The following is a 22282-nucleotide window of genomic DNA, read 5'->3' as shown; positions in this document are numbered from 1 at the left end:
TTTGAATATTCAATGTTTTTTAAAGAATTGGAAAACATACTGCTTACTTTTATAATGCTTCCAAAGCATTAATATGCAAGAACTGGAAAACTGCATTTTTCTATCTTTGGAAAATACTGTGCATGTGGAGTTTTGCTGCTCTTTTGGGCACAGGTACCAGGGATTCTTGCAAAACCTGTTCTCCAAATTACAACTAGAATATACATCTGCAGAGGCTTGCTTACAAGGGTCTCCTATGACTGTCTTAAAAAGATAAAGCTCTAGAGGCAAGTTTATGGACATGAAACGTACAGTAATTTCTTCTTTTCATAGTTTTTACCCATCGCTCTTTTCAACAAATACTGTTTTTGTTGACCTACTCTTAACACATGAATGTTTTCCATTGTGAGTCTGGTCTAGGAAAAATGTGGTCAAGGGTACCAGGGCAGCTTATGAGAAGTCTGTATTGACTAATACCTGTAATACTGTTTTAACCACTCAACTCCTAAATTTGGCATAGGCGTGTTCTGTAGAGATTGATTACACCAAGGCATTGTATTCAACATTTTGTCATCTTGTCATCTTTTTTTGCTCTTTCAGATGTTCCTTTTATATTTTTATTTATCCATTTACCTAATGAGCAATGCATACAAAATCACTATATTATATGGGTTTTGTGGATTAGTGCATCACTCACCCTCCTTTAAAATAATGCTCCTAGCGTACTATAATTTGATACTAAGCAGTTCTCAAAGAAATAAAGTTGGCCTAGTTCCTGTAACAGAAATGTATGAGAGAAATCAAGCAGAACTGAAGAACTGACAAGTTGTACTAAATGCAACGTGATAAATGCACTCAATTTACATTGATATCATTTGTGACTGCTCTTGATCTGCTTAACAATGCAAGAACTACTTTTCTTACTGGTTTGTATTGTTTTCTGCTTGACAGGACTGAACTTCTATCAGCAAGTTAAATTGGTGAATTTTATTAGAAGGCAAATCCATCAGTGTCGATGTCATGGCTGTCCAGAAAAATTTCAGTCGAAAACAGAATTAATAACTCACATGGAAAAATACAGTCACATAAGTGTTCTTCCTGAGAGATCTGTATGGGATCAGCCACAGTAAGAATCCTAGACCAAGCATTTGTATATATATACTGGAGGGCAACTGTTGAAATACTAATGCATAGTTTCTCAATTCAATTTCTGAAAATCTTTAACCAGGTCTTATTTTTAAGATCTCAATGACTGAGAACTGCTATGTCAAAGGAAACCTGTACTTCTAAAGTTATTGAGAATGCATTTACTGTATTCTAAGGGCTCATGGCACACTGCATCTCAAAGAAGCTGCTTCTACAGACTTTTGAGCTTTTTTTTGAGCTCTCATTTCTTTCTGCCTGGAAACTCCCCTCTGTCTATGCACACGATGGCTTTTTCAGGAGTTTACAGGCATATGCTCTTACAGACAGAACCTCCCCCCCACCAAACTCGTGTTTTTGAGAGGAACTTTCGAGCAGAAAAGATGCCTAAGTGCCCAAAAACGTGTGAAGAAGAAGCTTGAAAATGCACCAGAAAAAAAGTAAAAATGAGGGGGAGAGTTTGTGGGAAAAAAAAACGCATATGCTCAAAGAAGCTTTAAAAAAAGTGCAAAAAAGCACAAGCTTCTTCAAGCTTTTTAGGCAGAGAAATACAAGCTCAAATGCCTGTAAAAGCAGCTTTGCTTTTTTTTTTTTTTTTGATGCAGTGTGCATGAGCCTTAAAAAATGCAAGTTAATTGGCTGTAATGCAGATATGTTTTCAAGGCAAGAATTTGGCTTGAAATCCGTTTTGCTCTGACTTTACAAAACCAATTGCTCTGTCTTTACTTTCTGTATAGCATTTACAGACTGGTTTCACTGGGATATCAATCACTCTTTTGAATATATAAAAGTTGATAATTAAAAAAAAAAAAAAAGTTTTTATATAAATATGTAAATAATATACAGCGCTTCACTATAGGGAAAAAATAATTACGTGGGTGTTTGGTTCCCTTCCACTGTAGAGCTGGGCCAGCATAATGTGGAAGGCATTCTTTTATAGTGGTTTGTATTATCCAAGTGTTGTTGGACATAAGCAGCTCCTTCACTTCCTGTGTGATTGCCACAGATCCATTTAATGCTTTTCCTGTTTCCACCTGATACCATTTGGTTTGTAAAAGAAAGGGGTGTTTATTGTCTGACACAAGCTGAATTCTATGGTATTTTGTAATATTAAGGAATAGCACAGCGCAGGTTGCTTACTTAGAAGAAAGCTGTGTAATAAAATATTAGCGGTAGGGAATCATTGGGAATTTTTCTTGTGTGATTTGTTATACATTGGCATATCAAGTGCCAAAATATTTAAAGTCTTGGTAGTACTACCGTAAGCGCACAGGTTCCTCCCTGACCATAGCCCTTCCAACTAACTGACAGGGTTCCGGGATACATTAGAGACAGACAAGCTGGAAACCCTATAACAGGGATATGCAATTAGCGGACCTCCAGCTGTTGCAGAACTACAAGTCCCATGAGGCATAGCAAGACTCTGACAGCCACAAGCATGACAGCCAGGGGCAGAGGCATGATGGGACTTGTAGTTTTGCAACAGTTTTGCATATCCCTGCCCTATAACATAATGAAAATGTGTACACGTTTTTGTTCTCTTTCCTTTTTTGAATAAATGACAGTAGATCCTTCTCCCTTCTCCTAATCTGAAGTATAGATGATCTGAAGGCAGTTTAATACCCTCCTGTATGTAATGGATAGATTTTGCTTAATCTAGACAACAAGAGAGAGACAAACTCGGGAAGCCTACTTGCTATCTGTTTTTTTTAATTGTTACTAACCCTATTCAGCCACAGAGAGCAATATTATTTCTTCCTCGAGTGACCTCAATCCCAATAAATTGTATTTTGCTTTTAGGCTACATTCCCATGGGCATACTGTTTCGTACACCCATGTGAAGTGCTGCCTTCACTTCTGCGGAAAGCACAGATGTTTTCGTGCCTTCACCAGCAGGCAGTCCCATTCTATTGGGATGCAGCGGGTGTGCGGACACAGCTGCTAGTACCCATTGGACAGCCATTCAGGTGTGCAGCCATGAACACACACACTGTCTGTCCTATTGGTACACCCATGTGAATGAGACATTATAGAGGAATTTGTAGCAGAATGTGTCTAGGTCAACTCCTTCTTTAAAAACCTCTTCTCTCAATGGCGGAGGAAGGAACAAAAACCAACTCAGAGGCGGCAGTGTTAAAAGTGAAATGGATAAGCCGCCTTGTTAGGGTATGACGTGAAATGGTACCATAGAGTGGGACAAACCTTGATTTTCTAAGCAGTATTTGGTAAGATTTGTGCTAGATTGTGACCCTCTATGGTTGGGCATGATCTTGATCAGCCTTCTGGGTTCTTCAAGGATGCCTTGCCAAAACGCCTAAAAATTGCCAAAAGTTACCCAAAAATTGTCAACAAGCCAGTGAGTGGATCCAGCCTGCCTTTTAGTTACTCAAAGCCACAGGTTTTTATTTTGCAGCATTGCAACCTTGTTCAACAGCATCCTTGTTCGCCCCTTCCCTACCCTTCTCTGTCAGCACTAGAGTCACATTAACAGAGCGAGGGAGAGAAACTGAGGGAGAAGAGAAATGCTAGAATACTAATTAGTACTAGTTTACAAAGGTGGAGGAATAAATCGCCTCCAATGTTGGGTACCTGATGTGTGTGAATGCTACTGCTGCGATACAGTATGTAAAACTGTTAGTTTAGTTTTTTACATTTTAGAATTGGGTGCCTCGAGAGTAATGCATAATTTTAAAAGGTGCCTTGACTGAAAAAAGGATGAGGAACACTGACCCCTTTCACACTGAGGTATTTTTCAGGCGCTAAAGGGCTAAAAATAGCGACTGTAAAGCGCCTGAAAAACGCCTCCCCTGCCACCCCAATGGGAAAGCCTGAGTGTTTTCACACTGGGACACTGGGCTGGTATGATGTTAAAAAAAAAAAAATACTGCAAGCAGCATCTTTGGGGCGGTGTTTACACCGCTCCTCCACCACCCCTGCCCATTGAAAGGAATGGGCACTACTACCGAAGCGCCTGCAAAGTACTTCAGGGCTACACATGATCATTTAACCCTTTCTTCAGCCACTAGAGGGGGTTAATGGCGCCCTGCTAGCGGCCGAATAGCTCTGGTAAAACTAGCAGCGCTTTACCGCTAACGCTGCCTGTGGCTCAGTGTGAAAGGGCTTTTCTATATGGTGATCTGCTATGCTTTTTACATATAAGAGCCTATTAATTTTGTCTTATTTCTTACAAAATGGATATCTACTTTGATTAAAAAGCAGTTGCATTATGTTTAATCCCCCTATTGAAAGTTGACTTCTGAATTGTTGTATTCAATATATCAAGCAAAGAGAGAAGCTACTCGGCACTAGCTTCAGAAAGCAAATAGTATCACATGGGAAGAGCTCTTTGGGGGTATTTGCAGACTTGAACTGTGAAACCATGATTTACCTAGTTAGACCAACATTTTAAAGTTTTTTTTAACCTAACACTGGAGATGTGGGCAGTAAAATACTTTTCTTGGCGTTCATTTAGAGACACAGTATTCAGAGACATTTAAGTTATACTGCCCTGCCTACAGGAGGATTTGGACAACCAGTCACTCGGTGACCAGTCTGATCTAACCCTTTCACGCTCCGCATTTCTCCATTTTGTAACAAAGCAGTGCTGAGAGCAAAACCATTAACACAGAGGGGCGGGCCCTGTGTCCCTCAATAAGCTCCAGGGAAAGGGTTTTACCGTGAGTACAAAAATCATTCATTAAGGGACATAGGATGGGATGTCCAAAAGCAGTCCAACTGAAGCACGAACACCACAAACAAAACACTAACAGGCCCACTAAAAATAAAAAACAGGAAAAAAAATGGGGACTGCCAAACAGCTCAAAGTGTTGCTTGAAGGACTTTACACGCAAAGTTGGCATGAGATGGGCCCAGAATATCCACCTGGAACATTTTAGAGAATGTGTGAACAGAAGACCAGGTGGCAGGCTTTCAAATATCAGAAACAGTTGAATGATGCTGACAAGTCTGAGAAGGGCTTACAGATGTAGTAGTGTTTGCTTTGATAGGAAGGGGTGGAACCCAATAACTAAGATCATAGGCTTGAACAGTATCCTGGAGAAATTTGGGGTGTTCCACATAAATGGTTGTGGTATACTTATATAGGCGCTGCTGCCTCCAATAAGACAACTACCTAGGTAGGGTCTATGGTGAAAAATGTAAGTAGGTAGTGGGTATGGTGCTGCTCTTCTAAAATACGTAATGGGTGTGTGTGTTTCCTTTAAAACAAAGTAAGGTACACTAATTGTAAAAAGTGCTTAGTGCTCTGTGCTTGATACTGTGATATACATACAACAAATACAAATTTTTCCAATTATTAAATTAATGAGGTGACAGGTGCTGTATTGAGCCAAGAGGTAAGTAAACATTAAGCTCTGTATTATAACCACTTCATAAAATGTGCAAAAATTTAACAAACAATTAAATTAAGTATACTTTCAATTAATACATTTGTAAAGTGACAGGTGCTTTTATGGACCAGAAATGGTAAACATTAGATTCTATAGCAATAAATATGAATAACCAATCTATGAGCAATCAAGTCCTGGTATAAATAATCAGTCCATATATGTTTAAAAGAAGGAACTGAAAAATTAAAGTGACAGGTGCTCTTTCTCTTTGCTTGTTACAGTTATATGTTAGTGCAGGTGCTCCACTCTGTGCTCCCCCATGCTACTGTACTCATCGTAGAGCTATCCCCTCAAGGGGGTATCTTGCATTCACAGCTATACTGCTGTATGACAGAACACAGATCCACGCTTGCATGTGTTTTTTCCTCTCCTTTCTCCTTTAAACAGTTAGCTCCTTCGTCTCATTCCTTGTCTTGCTGTTATGAGAGATGAAGTGATCCCCTTGAGGGGTTAGTTCTCCGGTGAGTGCAGTAGCATAAAGGAAGCACAGAGTGGAGCACCTATACTAACATATATCTGTAACCAGCACGGATAAAGAGCACCTGTCACTCTATTTAATTTTTCAATTCCTTCTTTACAACAGGACTTGATTGTTCATAGATTGGTTATTCATATTTATTGCTATAGTCTAATGTTTACCATTTTCTGGTCCATAAAAGCACCTGTCACTTTACAAACTCATTAATTTATACTTAATTTAATTGTGGAATTTTTTTGCACATATTATGAAGTGGTTATAATACAGAGCTTAATGTTTACCAACCTCTTGGCTCAATAGAGCACCTGTCACCTCATTAATTTAATAATTGGTAATATTTTTATTTGTTTGGATATCACAGTATCAAGTACAGAGCACTAAGCACTTTTCACAATTAGTTTACCTTACTTTAAAAGGAGACGCACACCCATTACATATTTTAGAAGAGCAGCGCCATACCCTTTTTGAACAGTATCCTGCCAGAGCCACTGAGAATTCATGGAGTGAGAAGCTGCTTCTCCTTTGTGGGGACCATCTGGGATGACAAAGAAAGAGGCTGTCTTCCTAATGGTAGCATAAAACCAAGAGCTATTGAGAATAAGCAGACTTTTAAGGTATGCAAAAAGTCTACACAATCTGAAAAAAATCCATCGAAGAAAGAGCGTGCTCCAAAGTACAAGGTATAACAAACTGGGCTTAAATGTTCTATTGACCCCAAAAGTGTATGAAGTCTATATGGCCAATAAAGTAATCATCTGTGCATCCACAGAAAAAAAACAAAAGGCAATGTGTACATGTGTGGAAGTAATCCTTGAGCAAGATTGGTAGAAACAAAGTTTATGCCTTATTTAGGACAACATGGGTCCACATGAACGCTCACACAAATGTGTACTCTAGCTCCTAGCTCAGCGGCACTGTGCTGTAGTGTTGAGTTATATGCACCCCAATACTTGTGGCCACTCGAGGGGAAAGGGTGGTGATAGTGAGGAACAGCCTGAGATGTAGGATGAGAGGGACAAGCTGTAGGACAGTGCTGGTGCATCCCACACCAGTACAGAGGTACACAGGCTAGAAGCTGGAAATTACATCACCGGAAGGGATGTGGCCACAAACGTCATTGCTTCCAAGTGGAGAGAAGTGTCCAATGGTCTTCAGGACAACGCGTTTTGAATATTGTTTATATCCATTCGCTTTGGTGGGAGCACTGTTGGCATCAGTTCCCGTTGTATTTCTACTTGTATTTTTATTGGTATTTTTGCTTTCATTTATTTGTTTCTTTGTGTATACAAAGAGGCCGTCCACTCAAAAGGCCTTGTCCTGGAGACCATTGGATGCTCCTCCCCACTTGGTAATGACTGTGACATTCACTTCCAGTGACGTTATTTCCGGTTTCTGGCTCATGTGCCGCTGTACTGGTATGGGACATGCCGGCACTGTCCTACAGCTTGTCCCTCTCCTCCTACATGTCTGTTCCTCACTACCATAACCACCCCCTCCCCCCTTGAGTGGCCACAAGTATCGGAGTGCATACAGCTCAACACTACAGTATGGTGCCGCCGAGCTTAGGAGGACAAGTCGACATTTGTGTGAGTCTTCACATGGACCCCTAAATAAAACAAATACTTTATTTTTACCAATCTTGCTTGAGGTTTGCTTTCTCATTTGTGCACAGTGCCTTTTTTTTCAGTGGATGCACTCATGATTGCTATATTGGACATACAGTGAGGGGAAAAAAGTATTTGATCCCCTGCTGATTTTGTACGTTTGACCACTAACAAAGAAATGATTAGGCTATAATTTTAATGGTAGGTTTATTAACAGTGAGAGACCGAATAACAACAGAAATATTCAGAAAAAGTTTTATAAATTTGCATTTTAATAAGTGAAATAAGTAATTGACCCCTTTGCAAAACATGACTTAGTACTTGGTGGCAAAACCCTTGTTGGCAGTCACAGAGGTCAGATGTTGTAGTTGGCCACCAGGTTTGCACATATCTCAGGAGGGATTTTGTCCCACTCCTCTTTGCAGATCCTCTATAAGTCATTAAGGTTTCAAGGCTGACGTTTGGTAGCTCGAACCTTCAGCTCCCTCAACATATTTTCAATGGGATCAAGGTCTGAGTACTGGCTAGGCCATTCCAGGACCTTTAATGTGCTTCTTCTTGCGCCACTCCATTGTTGCCTTGGCCGTGTATTTTGTATCATTGTCATGCTGGAATACCTATTCACAACCCATTTTCGATACCCTGGCTGAGGGAAGGAGGTTCTCACCCAAGATTTGATGGTACATGGCCCCGTCCATCGTCCCTTTGATGCAGTGAAGTTGCCCTGTCCCCTTAGCGGAAAAACACCCCCATAGTATAATGTTTCCACCTCCACGTTTGACTATGAGGAATGGTGTTCTTGGGGTCATAGGCATTGTTCCTCCTCCTCCTCCAAACACAGCGAGTTGAGTCGCTGCCAAAGAGTTAGATTCTGGTCTCTTCTAACCACAAAACTTTCACCCAGTTCTCCTCTGAATCATTCAGATGTTCATTAGCAAACTTCAGACAGGCCTGTACATGTGCTTTCTTTAGCAGGGGGACCTTGTGGGCACTGCAGGATTTCAGTCCTTCACGGTGTAGTGTGTTACCAGTTGTTTTCTTGGTGACTATGGTTGGTTCCAGCTGCCTTGAGATCACTGACAAGATTCTCCCGTGTAGCTCTGGGCTGATTCCTCATCGTTCTCATGATCATTGGAACTCCATGAGAAGAGACCCTCCATGGAGCCCCAGACCAAGGGAGATTGACAGTTATTTTGTGTTTCTTCCATTTGCAAATAATCGCACCAACTGTTGTCATCTTCTCTCCAAGCTGCTTGGCGATGGTCTTGTAGCCCAATCCTGCCTTGTGTAGGTCTAAAATCTTGTCCCTGACATCCTTGGACAGCTCTTTGGTCTTGGCCATGGTGGAGATATTGGAATCTGATTGCTTCTGTGGACAGGTGTCTTTTATACAGGTAACAAGCTGAGATTAGGAGCACTCCCTTTAAGAGTGCTCCTATGCTCAGCTCGTTGCCTGTAAAGAAGACACCTGGGAGCCAGAAATCCTGCTGATTGATAGGGGGTCAGATACTTTATTTCACTCATTAAAATGCAAATCAATTCATAACTTTTATGAAATGCGTTTTCAGGATATTTTTGTTATTCGGTCTCTCACTGTTAAAATAAACCTACCATTAAAATTATAGACTGATCATTTCTTTGTCAGTGGGCAAACGTACAAAATCAGCAGGGGATCAAATTCTTTTTTTCCCTCACTGTATAGACTTCATACCCTTTTTGGATTCAAAAGATCATTTATGCTCTGATTGTTATACCTTGTACTTTGGAGTGCTGTCTTTATTCTTTGGATTGTCCTATTCCAACTATGCAACTATGGTAATCATAGCAGCACAAAGCTTGGATAACTGACTCCCACGGTCATTGGTGCCTGGACACGTTACATGTTACCATTGGAAAAATGTTTGAAAATGCAATTGATTTTATTCAGTACAAAATAATGCATTTAAAAAAAGCAAATTGTAGCAGTTGCTGCGAGTTAGACTTGTATGGCACAGACTACAGTCCACTTAAAGCGTTTGTTAACCCCCAAAAAAATGTTGCTCCTGTCCCTTTAATGTGAAAGCTGCAGCTTGGTGCTTTTGCTTTTTGCCTTACTTCTCTGTATCTCTTACAAAACCTGTTTGATCCTGCCAGCTCCTGTCTTCCCCCCTGAGAACAGACCACCATTATAATGGCTGCTGAGCCAAGATATCGTGGTCTAAATGCGCGTCTGCATCATCTGCAGGTCTCCTCTGTGTCTGTTTTCAGCTCCCCCCCTCCCTCTGCCTGTGAACATGTAGTCTGGCGTGAGAAAGGACGATCTCCTACACTCCCTGCCACGCCCCTCTCCGCCCCTGTTCCCCCCTCCGCTCTCTCCTCCCATACACACTGCATTGACGCCCAAAGGGAGGAAGATAAAAGATTCCTCTTCTGACGTATCTTGCATACGTCAGAAGGAATGAGTCCCTCCTACTCAGCTCCCTCGGCTCGGATATGGAGATGAAATAGGACAAGTGACAGAGCAAAAAAATGCTAATAAAGGGTATTTTCACAAAAAAAAAAAGATGATGTTGCAACGCTTAGGGAACCATGTACTGTGTGCCTGATTAATTGGGGGTAATTGGGTTAACAACCACTTTAAGGGAAGTGTTCTTGTGATTTACTGGAGCTGAAGAAAGGAATGGAAGTACCATGTCCTGGTTGAGGTTATAGGCTGAAACCACCTTAGGAGGGAAAGATTCCCTAGGCCTGAACACTACCTTGTCTCTTTGTAAGACCAGAAAGGTTTCTTTACAAGACCAAACCGCAAGTTCAAAGACACTCCTTGCAGAGGTGATGGTGACAAGGAAAGCAATGGTGTGACTAATCATGGAAAGGGGACTGTGTCTCATAGGTTTAAAGGGTGGTTTTTGAAATGTGTAAAGAGAGTGAAGGTGGACGTCTGGGGAAGCCATATAAAACACCAGGCACTTTGATCTCAGAGATTACTCAGTGCCTCACATTCTGGCCTTTCTAACAACCAATACTTGACTAGAACTTGGCCTTAGGCCCTCTGGAAGGAAAAGATTCTGTTTCAAAAAACCTTAGGCTTCTCTCTCTTGTCAAAACATTTTATTCAAGATGAATCTCAGTTCAGCCCCCCCCCCCCTACAGCACTCTGTGCTTCCATAGGATCCCTTTACTTCTGGGTCTCCATCAATGTTCCCTTTACATTTGGGTCCCCATCAGGGTCCCTCAAGCATCTGGGTTCTTGCCATCAAAGACCAACTGATCTGTATCCTCAGTATGCACATCAGCTGTGGGCCAGATTAAATCTTTTAACGGGCTGCATGTGGCCTTTGGGCCATAGCTTGGAGACCCCTGACCCAAACTATAGCCCAATATTTGGCTTACACCAAAAGTATTATTGCCCAAATAATGTTGTAGAAAAGTATGTTGCAGTGTTCCAAGTTAAACTGCATGCAGGCCTTATCTGATTCAGTGATGTGGTAAGTTGACTGAAGAACTAAATGATGAATAAATTTGAAATGGATCCAAGTAACTGACCTATTTAGAGCGCCTGTCTTGTTGGGAACTGAAAAGCCACGGTTTTAATCTGAAAGTATGTATTCACATTTCTTCTTAAAAGAAATACATTGCAAAACTTAGAAAACTTATGCCGCGTACACACGGTCGGACTTTCCGGCATACTTGGTCCGGCGGACCAGAGTGTGCCGGACAATCCGCCCGTGTGTGGGCGGCGGCGGACTTTTCCGGCGGACTTCTTCCCAAAAGCCCGCCGGACCTAGATTTTAAACATGTTTGAAATCTTTCCGTCGGACTCAGTTTCGGGCGGAAAGTCCGCTCGTGTGTGTGCTGGTCCGACGGAAAGCCCGCTCGTGTGTAGGCTGGTCCGACAGACCAAATACGACACGAGGGGATGGTATTGCATCTCGCGCTCGCTGCAATAGGAAAAACAAATCTTCCTATTGCGGCGAGCGCGGGGCATACCAGGCCCTTAGGTCTGGTATGGATTATAAAGGGGAACCCCGCTACGCCGAAAAAACGGCGTGGGGTCCCCCTAAAATCCATACCAGACCCCGATCCGAGCACGCAGCCTGGCCGGTCAGGAAAGGGGGTGGGGACGAGCGAGCGCCCCCCCCCTCCTGAACCGTACCAGGCCGCATGCCCTCAACATGGGGGGTGGGTGCTTTGGGGGAGGGGGGCGCCCTGCGCCCCCCCCCCCAAAGCACCTTGTCCCCATGTTGATGAGGACAAGGGCCTCTTCCCGACAACCCTGGCCGTTGGTTGTCGGGGTCTGCGGGCGGGGGCTTATCGGAATCTGGGAGCCCCCTTTAATAAGGGGGCCCCCAGATCCCGGCCCCCCACCCTATGTAAATGAGTATGGGGTACATGGTACCCCTACCCATTTACCTAGGAAAAAAGTGTAAGTAATAAAACACACTACACAGGTTTTTAAAATATTTTATTAAACAGCTCCGGGGGGGGGATCTTCCTCCGGCTTCGGGGGTCTTCTTCCGGCTTCGGGGGTCCCTCCGCTTCATCTTCTCCCGGCGTCCGGTTGGTTCTTCTCCGCTCTCCGGCCTCTTCTCCCGGTGTCGCAGGTCTTCGGCCGGCCCCTCCGCTCTCTTCATGTAGCTCTATTGCGAGCGGAGGTCCGGACTTCTTGGCTTCTTGGCTTCTTGGCTTCTCTTCTCTTCTCTTCTCTTCCCCCAGATGTTGACACGACGCTCTCTCCGGCTGGACTGGTCTCTGAGGGCTGCGTTGTGACTTATATAGGCGGAGACCCCGCCCCCATATGATGTCACAGTCCCTGGGCATGCTGGGACTGTGACGTTTTAGGGGGCGTGGTCGACCACGCCCCCTAAAACGTCACAGTCCCAGCATGCCCAGGGACTGTGACATCATATGGGGGCGGGGTCTCCGCCTATATAAGTCACAACGCAGCCCTCAGAGACCAGTCCAGCCGGAGAGAGCGTCGTGTCAACATCTGGGGGAAGAGAAGAGAAGCCAAGAAGCCAAGAAGTCCGGACCTCCGCTCGCAATAGAGCTACATGAAGAGAGCGGAGGGGCCGGCCGAAGACCTGCGACACCGGGAGAAGAGGCCGGAGAGCAGAGAAGAACCAACCGGACGCCGGGAGAAGATGAAGCGGAGGGACCCCCGAAGCCGGAAGAAGACCCCCGAAGCCGGAGGAAGATCCCCCCCCCGGAGCTGTTTAATAAAATATTTTAAAAACCTGTGTAGTGTGTTTTATTACTTACACTTTTTTCCTAGGTAAATGGGTAGGGGTACCATGTACCCCATACTCATTTACATAGGGTGGGGGGCCGGGATCTGGGGGCCCCCTTATTAAAGGGGGCTCCCAGATTCCGATAAGCCCCCGCCCGCAGACCCCGACAACCAACGGCCAGGGTTGTCGGGAAGAGGCCCTTGTCCTCATCAACATGGGGACAAGGTGCTTTGGGGGGGGGGGGGCGCAGGGCGCCCCCCTCCCCCAAAGCACCCACCCCCCATGTTGAGGGCATGCGGCCTGGTACGGTTCAGGAGGGGGGGGGGGGCGCTCGCTCGTCCCCACCCCCTTTCCTGACCGGCCAGGCTGCGTGCTCGGATCGGGGTCTGGTATGGATTTTAGGGGGACCCCACGCCGTTTTTTCGGCGTAGCGGGGTTCCCCTTTATAATCCATACCAGACCTAAGGGCCTGGTATGCCCCGCGACGGGGCTCGCAAGGTGTCAATCTAGCCGATAAAAGCGGCAAGATTGACATCCTTTTCTAGTCCCGTCGCACCTGAGTCACGTTCAAAATGAACGGACTTGTCCGTGTGTGGGCAAGTCCGTTCATTCTGAAAGTCCGCCGGAACTCCGGCGAAAGTCCGTCGGAAAGACGGGCGGACTTAGCCCGCCGGAAAATCCCGGCGTGTGTGGGCAAGTCCGTTCGTTTTAAAGTCCGGCGCACCTGGCGGACAAAGTCCGTCGGAAAGTGTGCCGGACCAAGTAGGATAGAAAGTCCGCTCGTGTGTACGCGGCATTAGCGTTATTTTTTGTTTCAACGGTTGTAGTGCTTCAAACAGCTGATTAACTTCAGTCTGCATTTTCTCCACAACTTTGCTACTTACTATACATTAGCCACTCTATTAACAAACATGGCAAACAAGCACTGCATAGAATGTCATGCAAAGCTAGTTCATGAAACCAAAAGAAAGAGGGGATGCTTTCTATAGCACATGTGTTTATTTTTTTGCACCTGCTTAAAAATGTAACAAAAATAACATTTTTAAATTAAAGTAGTTTAACTATGCAGGCACCATAACTGTTTTTGCTTAGTTCCAGAAATTCTTTATTGTCTCTTTTTTTTTTTTTTACATGGTTACAAAGTGTGACCATGCAACTCTTCTTCCTGATGTGCAGACACATTGAGGTTAATTTACTAAAACTGGAGAGTACAAAATCTGTTGCAGCACTGCATAGAAACCAATCGGCTTCCAGTTTCGATTAAACAAGCTGAAGTTAGAAGCTGATTGGCTACCATGCACAGCTGAACCTGATTTTGCTTTCTCCAGTTTTAGTTAAATCAACCCCATTGTGCTTGTATTCCATTGGCTGTTCAGCCTAAAGCCTGGTACACACGATCAGATTATCGGACAAATTTTCCTCAGTTTTTTGTTGCATTCTGGTCTCATATACTCACCATAAGAAAAGTTTCGTACGACAGAATTCAACGTCGGAAGTGATGTAATGTGTTGCAATGTGTTGCATTGTTTTGTTTGTGTTCTTTTGTTTCTGAGCATGCGTAGTCTTGCTCTTACGATTTTTTTTTTTGGCCAAAAACTGTACCAATTAAACAAAAATCGGATGTTGTGTTTACATCAGACAAAAATTTTAGAGTTTTTGTCCTCCAAAACGTTGTAATTGGCTGTGGAAAGCACCATACTAACAGTCAGAAAATCGGCAGATCGTATGAAATTTTACTGCCGATTTTCTGATCGTGTGTACGGGCCTTAAAGGATGATGCAGACTGTGCTTGAGTAAGGGGGTGTGTTCAAGAGGCAGGCTGTGAGTGGGAAGGGGTGTGTACCAGAGACAGGCTGTGATTGGTTGGGGGGAGTGGTGGCTGAACAAACTACCCAATACAAGCATGCTCTGTCTTCACAGTGTCCCGTACATCTAAATAACCAAAGGATGCAAATTGACCATTCAGCTTCTGTGCTTTGTGTGTTTAAAACAGTTTTAAAACAAGGAAGAAATGTGACTGGCAGGATCAACTAAGTACTTCAGGTGGAAAAAGTTAATGAAAATGATAGAGACAATGATTTCTAAAATACACATATGTTAAAAAACACAAAAAGCAAAAAAAATATTTAGGGTAACATACACTTTAAAGCAAGTTCTCACTTAGAATGATTCTACATGTGAAGTGACAAGTAACATATTTATGTTTTTTGGCAGATATTACTTTCCCACGTATGAAAATGATTCCCTCTTGTGCACCTTATCTGACAGTGAGGAGGAGACAACCGCACAGAATGAGGAGTTCCCGGTTATTGGAGAAGATCTTTCAAGGCTGGAAGCACTAAGAAAGACAAGCGTACTTAACCAGCTAGTACGGGACAGTGTCATAAGGAGTTAAATGTGGAATATAATAAACCTGTATTTGTTTCTCCTTTCAGTTCTTATTTTTTTTTTTTTTTTTGAAGCAGAGTCTGTGCTGAGTGGGTATCTGCCACAAAGGGAACAGTTTTCATAGCTGTCATAATACCTGTCACACAATTTAAATAAGTGGATTCCATCTTCCACTGCACAAGTTCAATTGTACTAATTAAATGTCTTTATAATTCTTGTTTAAATTAAACAGGACATATAACATGCTATTATTATACCCTTATGATATATTGTTAAATATGAAGTTTTTAATTCTTAATAAAAGGAAATGTTTTCCAGCTTTAGCAGCGAGGTATAATTGTTTCTAATGCACTGTAGTCTATTACGTATGCCAATAAGACTATTAGAATGCTGCTCAGACAGTATACTGACCTAAAAGAATTGTATATGGATTTTAGACAGAATTAGGAGCATATTCGTGTCCTATCTGCAAAAAGTACATTCCAGTCAAAAGTATTTGTCTAGATAGATTTCTGGATAGAGTAAGAAAGGGTCATGGAAAAAAAATGTTGGAGTTCATCTTTAAAATTAAAATGACTATTTAAAAACATCCTACCATGCTCATTATTCAGTTTATATAGCTTTTTCTGGTTCATAGTTTCCAACAGTTATACTCCCATGCAAATTTAGTGAAATTGAATTCACTAAAACTATTAAAGTATAATTAAAGGCAATACTTGTCTTTTGGTTTTGGATAGAGTGGAAATGGATTAGAACACCTTTTAGGTTTTATTGCTGTCTGTGCCCCCGTTAAGGAGATTCACCCTCTCTATTTGTCTTGTTTACCATTCTCATTGAAAATGAATGTAAAGAAAACTCCAAATTTTTTTTGTTGTCCCCAGAAAAGTAACAGAGGGGAAATTTTTCAATGGGGTCCCCAAGGAATTGTCAATTTGCAGGGATTTTCTGCCACTTCCTGTTTTGGCTATGGGACAGGAAGTGAAGATAAATCTCCCCAATGGGATGCAAATGGCAAAAATAAACTGACAGGGCTTATAACCCTCCCTTACTCTATCCAAAAAGAAAAAGTTTTGCCTATAGTTCTACTTGAAGGATTTGTTCTTGTCACTATAGGTTTTGTCTGATCACTCAAGACTCCAAAAGGTAAACCTAAACATATACGTTTTTATGATGTTGCGTAAAGTCTATTTTATTGGAGTCTTCACATGCAGCTCATTTAGCTACACGTAATTACGGTATTTGTGGTTTGATTTCCAAAATAAATGATATAATATAGCAAGTAGTAAACATCCCTTGATGAGGTTTCATCATTGCCCAGTCTTCACGTTCGAAATATGTGGCGTAGGCTTGCCAAGTGCTATCTGCTGGATGGATGAACCAAACTGAAGAGAGCTAATTGTTTCTCCAATTTCTTTTATATCAGGACTGATGTTCACAAAAACACAAGCCTAAAAAAATTGAAAGGTTGCAGTAAGTACAAAATTTTAATTGAAAATGATTTTCACATTTGCAGTGTTAAATGATATGAGATATTGTACCTTGGCTTGACCGCTAAGAGATGGTTGCAGGAGATGGGTAAGTTTGGAATTTCTATAGGGAACGTGCATGGAGTTTGTCTTTAATGCAGTAAAGACCTGTCAAACAGCAGATAATGAACAGTTAATATATAGTCTTTGACCTCGCTTATTACGGACAAGATTATGTATAAAAACATTTTATTAAAACGTCTTAAATTTATTGAACAATTTACCCACCCGCTTAAGGTCCTATGACGTCGTGGACTTTGAGTGGTGATATCTGAATGATGCTTGCAGTTCATTTACAGCCGGCAATTTCCCTTCAACATAAGAACAATCATAGAGGCTGCTCAGCCACTTGATCATTCTTACAGGCCGCCCTCCGGTGCTTCTTCTGGCTTGCCCCTGCGATTGGTAAACCGGAGGAGGAACCGACCGGCGCTGGATGATGACCATAGAGATATCTGGCAGGCCAGATGGTCCCTGAAGTCTCTATGATCGTTCGGAGGCCGGGTGCGATGTTATGACATCATGCCCGGCCTCTGAATTTGGAAAAAATGCCGCCGCCTCGGCTGGGAAGCCAGGATCGTTTTTTGTTTTTTGATTTCAGGTTTCCCAGCCTAGAGGTGAGATCTGGGGACTTATTGACCCCAGATCTCACTGTAAAAAGGACCTGTCACGCACTATTCCTATTACAAGGGATGTTTACATTCCTTGTAATATGAATAAAAGTGATAAAAAAAATAAGAGACTAGAAAAAAAATGTAAAATCAACAATAAAAAAAAAAATAATTGTAAAAATGTGATGCACTCCTGTCCCAATGTGCTCACTCGCAGAAGCGAGCGCATACATAAGTTGCGCCCACATATGTAAACGGCGTTCAAACCAGTTAAGGTATCGCCGTGAACACTAGAGCAAGAGCAATAATTATATCCCAAGACCTCCTCTGTAACTCAAAATATGTAACCTGTAAAAAAATTGAAAACTTTGCCTATGGGGATTTTTAAGTACCAAAGTTTGGCGCCGTTCCACGAGCGTGTGCAATTTTGAAGCGTGACATGTTGGGTATCTATTTACGCGGTATAACATCATCTTTCACATTATGCAATAAAATTGGGCTAACTTTACTAGGGCTTTTTTTTTTTTTTTTTTTTAATGCATGAAACTTTCCAAAAAAACGCAATTGAAAAATTGCTGCGCAAATACCGTGTGAGATAAAAAGTTGTGACAACCGCCATTTTATTCTCTAGGGTTCTCTAGGGTCTGTGCTAAAAAAAAAAATGTAAAAAACATAAATAATGTTTGGGGGTTCTGTGTAATTTTCTATCAAAAAAATTATGATTTTTTCATTTAGGAGAGAAATGTCAGCATTGGTCTAGTAGGCAAGTGGTAAAGGTAGGCTATAATAATTTGGTCAATTTTGTTTTGTTTTGTTTTCTTCGCTACATATTTGTAAAAAAAAAAAAAAATCTTATTTTACATATAAATATTTTAAGACCAGCTACAGTGGCTTGCAAAAGTATTCGGCCCCCTTGAACTTTTCAACCTTTTGCCACATTTCAGGCTTCAAACATAAAGATATAAAATTTTAATTTTTTGTGAAGAATCACCAACAAGTGGGACACAATTGTGAAGTGGAACGAAATCTATTGGCTATTTTAAACTTTTTTAGCAATTAAAAAACTGAAAAGTGGTGCGTGCAAAATTATTCGCCCCTTTACTTTCAGTGCAGCAAACTCACTCCAGAAGTTCAGCGAGGATCTCTGAATGATCCAATGTTGTCCTAAATGACTGATGGTGATAAATAGAATCCACCTGTGTGTAATCAAGTCTCTGTATAAATGCACCTGCTCTGTGATAGTCTCAGGATTCTGTTGAAAGCGCAGAGAGCATCATGAAGACCAAGGAACACACCAGGCAGGTCCGTAATACTGTTGTGGAGAAGTTTAAAGCCGGATTTGGATACAAAAAGATTTCCCAAGCTTTAAACATCCCAAGGAGCACTGTGCAAGCAATCATTTTGAAATGGAGGGAGTATCAGACCACTGCAAATCTACCAAGACCTGGCTGTCCCTCTAAACTTTCAGGTCAGACAAGGAGAAGACTGATCAGAGATGCAGCCAAGAGGCCCATGATCACTCTGAATGAACTGCAGAGAACTACAGCTGAGGTGGGAGAGTCTGTCCATAGGACAACAATCAGTCGTACACTGCACAAATTTGGTCTTTATGGAAGAGTGGCAAGAAGAAAGCCATTTCTCAAAGATATCCATAAAAAGTCTCGTCTAAAGTTTGCCACAAGCCACCTGGGAGACACACCAAACATGTGGAAGAAGGTGCTCTGGTCCGATGAAACCAAAATCGAACTTTTTGGCCACAATGCAAAACGATATGTTTGGCGTAAAAGCAACACAGCTCATCACACTCAACACACCATCCCCACTGTCAAACATGGTGGTGGCAGCATCATGGTTTGGGCATGGTTTTGGGCCTGCTTTTCTTCAGCAGGGACAGGGAAGATGGTTAAAATTGAGGGGAAGATGGATGCAGCCAAATACAGGACCATTCTGGATGAAAACCTGTTGGAGTCTGCAATAGACCTGAAACTGGGACGGAGATTTATCTTCCAGCAAGACAATGATCCCAAACATACAGCAAAATCTACAAAGGAATGGTTCACAAATAAACGTATCCAGGTGTTAGAAAGGTTGAAAAGTTCAAGGGGGCTGAATACTTTCGCAAGCCACTGTACTTCCATAATGCAGTATTTTTAGAGCATGCTGGGTGTTCTAAGCACAGTACTATGTCTGTACTCGTTGACTGTTCCTGCATTATGTCTGTGTTGAAAGATCTCCACACCATGGTTACATAAAAATGGAAAAATAGTATATATCGCGCTGACACCCAAAAAATTAGTCAGATAGCAGCCAGCACAACACTAAACAAGTGCAAACCAAAAACATATATATAGAAATACAAACTTTCAATAAAGAATATTTAATTAAAAAAAAAAAATATGTGCAGCGCTTAAAAAAATTCTACTACTACAAATTCATGTGTGAAAAGCCAATAAGTATAATGTGAATGACCACAAAAGATAAAATATTATACTACTACAAATACATGTATGGAAAAAGTCAGTAAGTGTAATGTGAATGACCACAAAAGTAAAAAATATATGTTTAAAAAGCAGTGAAAAGTGATGTGAATATCACAAAACTTCAAATATTCTGTAAGTCCATATACAGTCATATAGAAGTTGATATAATGTGAAAAAAAAGTCTATGAAGGAATAGTGAAGAAAAATAAACTTCTAAACAAGAAAAGGTATTCCACGTGACGTCGGTGTTGAGTGGAAAAATGGCAATGGAACCACCATCGGTTGTGTGAAGGCTTACCGGAGTGAAGGGACTCAAATGGGCATATGCTCAATGAGTCAACTAGGCTTGTGGTGTAAACACCAATACATGGGACCTCTATGCCTTTATTCCAGATCGGAGTGGAAGATGGGCGATCCGTCCAAGAGACACCTCAGAACAGCAATCCTTAGAAATGACCTCGATATACTAGGTCTTCTAATGCAGTCAAACTTTTGTTGTTCTGAAGAAATAGTGGTTTGTCTGTGTCCATGTGCAAACTGAACGAGAATGGGAGTGATTTTTCCCATGGTTACAGACTGATGGTTGATGAAGGCTTTCTACCAAAACAAGAAGCTAGAGTTCTCTAGAACCCTGTTATAAAACTTTTAGAGTTCTATTTTTCAATTATTTCAACCAGCTTTTACACATTTATCCACGTAGGATTTAAGTAGGAAAATGTCTGTGACTTGGGGGAAAACAATTTGGGCCTGTGTTGATCATCATGGCATCAGTTTGAGACGCTTCTTAGATTCAGAATTTGACAGGTGCATTTGACCTGCATGTCAAACGAATGGGTTGCACACTGATGTCACTTCATTGCACTGAACAGTTTCTGTGTTGGAGACCCACCTGGAGGATACATCTTACTGATGCATTTAACCCCAAAGGGATAGTCATAGATCATGAATGAGCTCCTTCAGTCTGCATCAGGCATGCCCTTTAGTGAAGGAAATGACTAGAGCCTTTGAGATGGTGCTGTTTTTGTTGATCTTGTGTATTTGACCTGCAGCTGCGTCAAGGGGGTTTTGCGTTCCCATAGAGTCGGGGTCAGCAACCCGTCAATCGCAGCCAGATAACGGAAAGATTGCGTCTCTGCATTGTCGACCTCAGGCTAAACTGCTACTGCCCAGTGGCATACTGGGCAGACCAGGTTGAAAAGTCCAGGGTAGAGAAGGAGGGAGCCAGGTGGGCGGATCAGGGAAGGAGAGAGCCAGGCTGGTGGACCTGTGGAGGAGACTTGCTCAGGCACTGAGCTACCTCTCTCACTGAAGCTGGTGTGGGCTCACTGGGGCTGCTGCGGCTGGCAGATCACGGAAGGCATGGGTGGGGCGGGCAGAGGATCAGGAAGGAGAGGAGCCAGGTGGGCGAATCAAGAAGGAGAGAACTGAGTGGGTGGAGCAGCGAAGGAGAGCTGGCCGGGCTGAGCAGTGGAAGCAATTTGCTCTGGCACTAAGCTTCCTCCCTCACTAAAGCAGCATAGCAGGCTGCTGAAGTGCCAAAAATTTCTTTAGCATTGTGTAACACAAAAAAAACTGTGAGGTGCCTGCAGCAGCCCCACTGAGCTCACACCTGCTTTGCTGCTTCAGTGAGAGAATTAGCTCAGCGCCTGAGCAAATCTCCTCCCTTACTCTGGACTTCTCGCTCTAAGCTGGGTGTCTTCTGTTCTTGCAATTTTGTATCTGGTCGGAGGGGGGTGGAAGAGAAAGGTATGAGGAGGTTTTCTGTATTGAGGCACCTGAACTGGGACGTTGGGTCTGTACTGGGTGGGGGCTTTTGTGTTGGAAAGCTGGTTGGTCTGTGCTGGACAGGGAGTCTGTACTGAGGGAGGATAAAGAAAGTTACAGGAGATCTCTATCGTGAGAAATATGGGTAGGGAGTGAATTGCATTAAGCATAGGGGGTCATTTTGGTGGTACTTTGTAAAGTGGTCTGTGCATTAGAGCTTGTTTACACTAGTGGTTGGGGGCAGTAAAACTCCTCAGCCTGAGCCTCAGCTTTACCACCGCCCAACCAGTCCCCCTTAAACTGCAGAGGCAGCACCTGGGGGTGTACACACACTGTGGTCACAATGCTTTGGTTCGTGGCCCTGGAAGGAAATATAGGTCTTAGTGGGGGCGCTTGCTAGTAATTTTTTCTATAAATAAGTAAAAAGGCGCACCCCAGAGGTCTTTGATCTCCATGTTGCTCAGGTAGATCTCCATCTCTCAAAGTTTGCCTACCCCTGCTATAGGGTGTATAGGAATGCAAAACCCGTTTGATGCAAACAATAGCCCGCGGGCACTGCTTCTACAGGTTACACACCAGTATAAAATATTCTGCTAATTATCTGTGCAAACAAGACTGATTTAAGGGGACTTCAACATGCTAATAAAGAGGGTGGTTTCACCTGGTATATTTGAATGGATATTTCTTAAT

At 42.5% G+C, this 22282-nt stretch overlaps 2 protein-coding genes across 4 annotated transcripts in view; one reads left to right on the top strand and one right to left on the bottom strand.

The window, feature by feature from the left end:
* Window positions 1-15534, top strand: part of ZNF277 (zinc finger protein 277) — a 137802-nt gene extending 122268 nt beyond the window's left edge. For both annotated transcript variants that reach the window (XM_073619892.1, XM_073619891.1), the window contains 2 exons: window positions 931-1105; window positions 15038-15534. In XM_073619892.1, the coding sequence (XP_073475993.1) occupies window positions 931-1105; window positions 15038-15218 (356 nt within the window). In that variant the 3' untranslated portion in view covers window positions 15219-15534. The remainder of the gene's footprint in view (window positions 1-930; window positions 1106-15037) is intronic.
* The window catches only part of LOC141131986 (uncharacterized), a 181709-nt gene continuing 174373 nt past the window's right edge, over window positions 14947-22282 (bottom strand). For both annotated transcript variants that reach the window (XM_073619889.1, XM_073619890.1), the window contains exons 13-14: window positions 16750-16845; window positions 14947-16659 (exon numbers count right to left, since the gene is read on the bottom strand). In XM_073619889.1, coding sequence (XP_073475990.1) covers window positions 16519-16659; window positions 16750-16845 — 237 coding nt within the window. In that variant the 3' untranslated portion in view covers window positions 14947-16518. The remainder of the gene's footprint in view (window positions 16660-16749; window positions 16846-22282) is intronic.

Source organism: Aquarana catesbeiana, linkage group LG03 (genome assembly GCF_042186555.1).
Source record: "Aquarana catesbeiana isolate 2022-GZ linkage group LG03, ASM4218655v1, whole genome shotgun sequence".
Lineage (NCBI taxonomy): Eukaryota > Metazoa > Chordata > Amphibia > Anura > Ranidae > Aquarana > Aquarana catesbeiana.
This window is presented reverse-complemented; position numbering and strand designations above follow the sequence as displayed.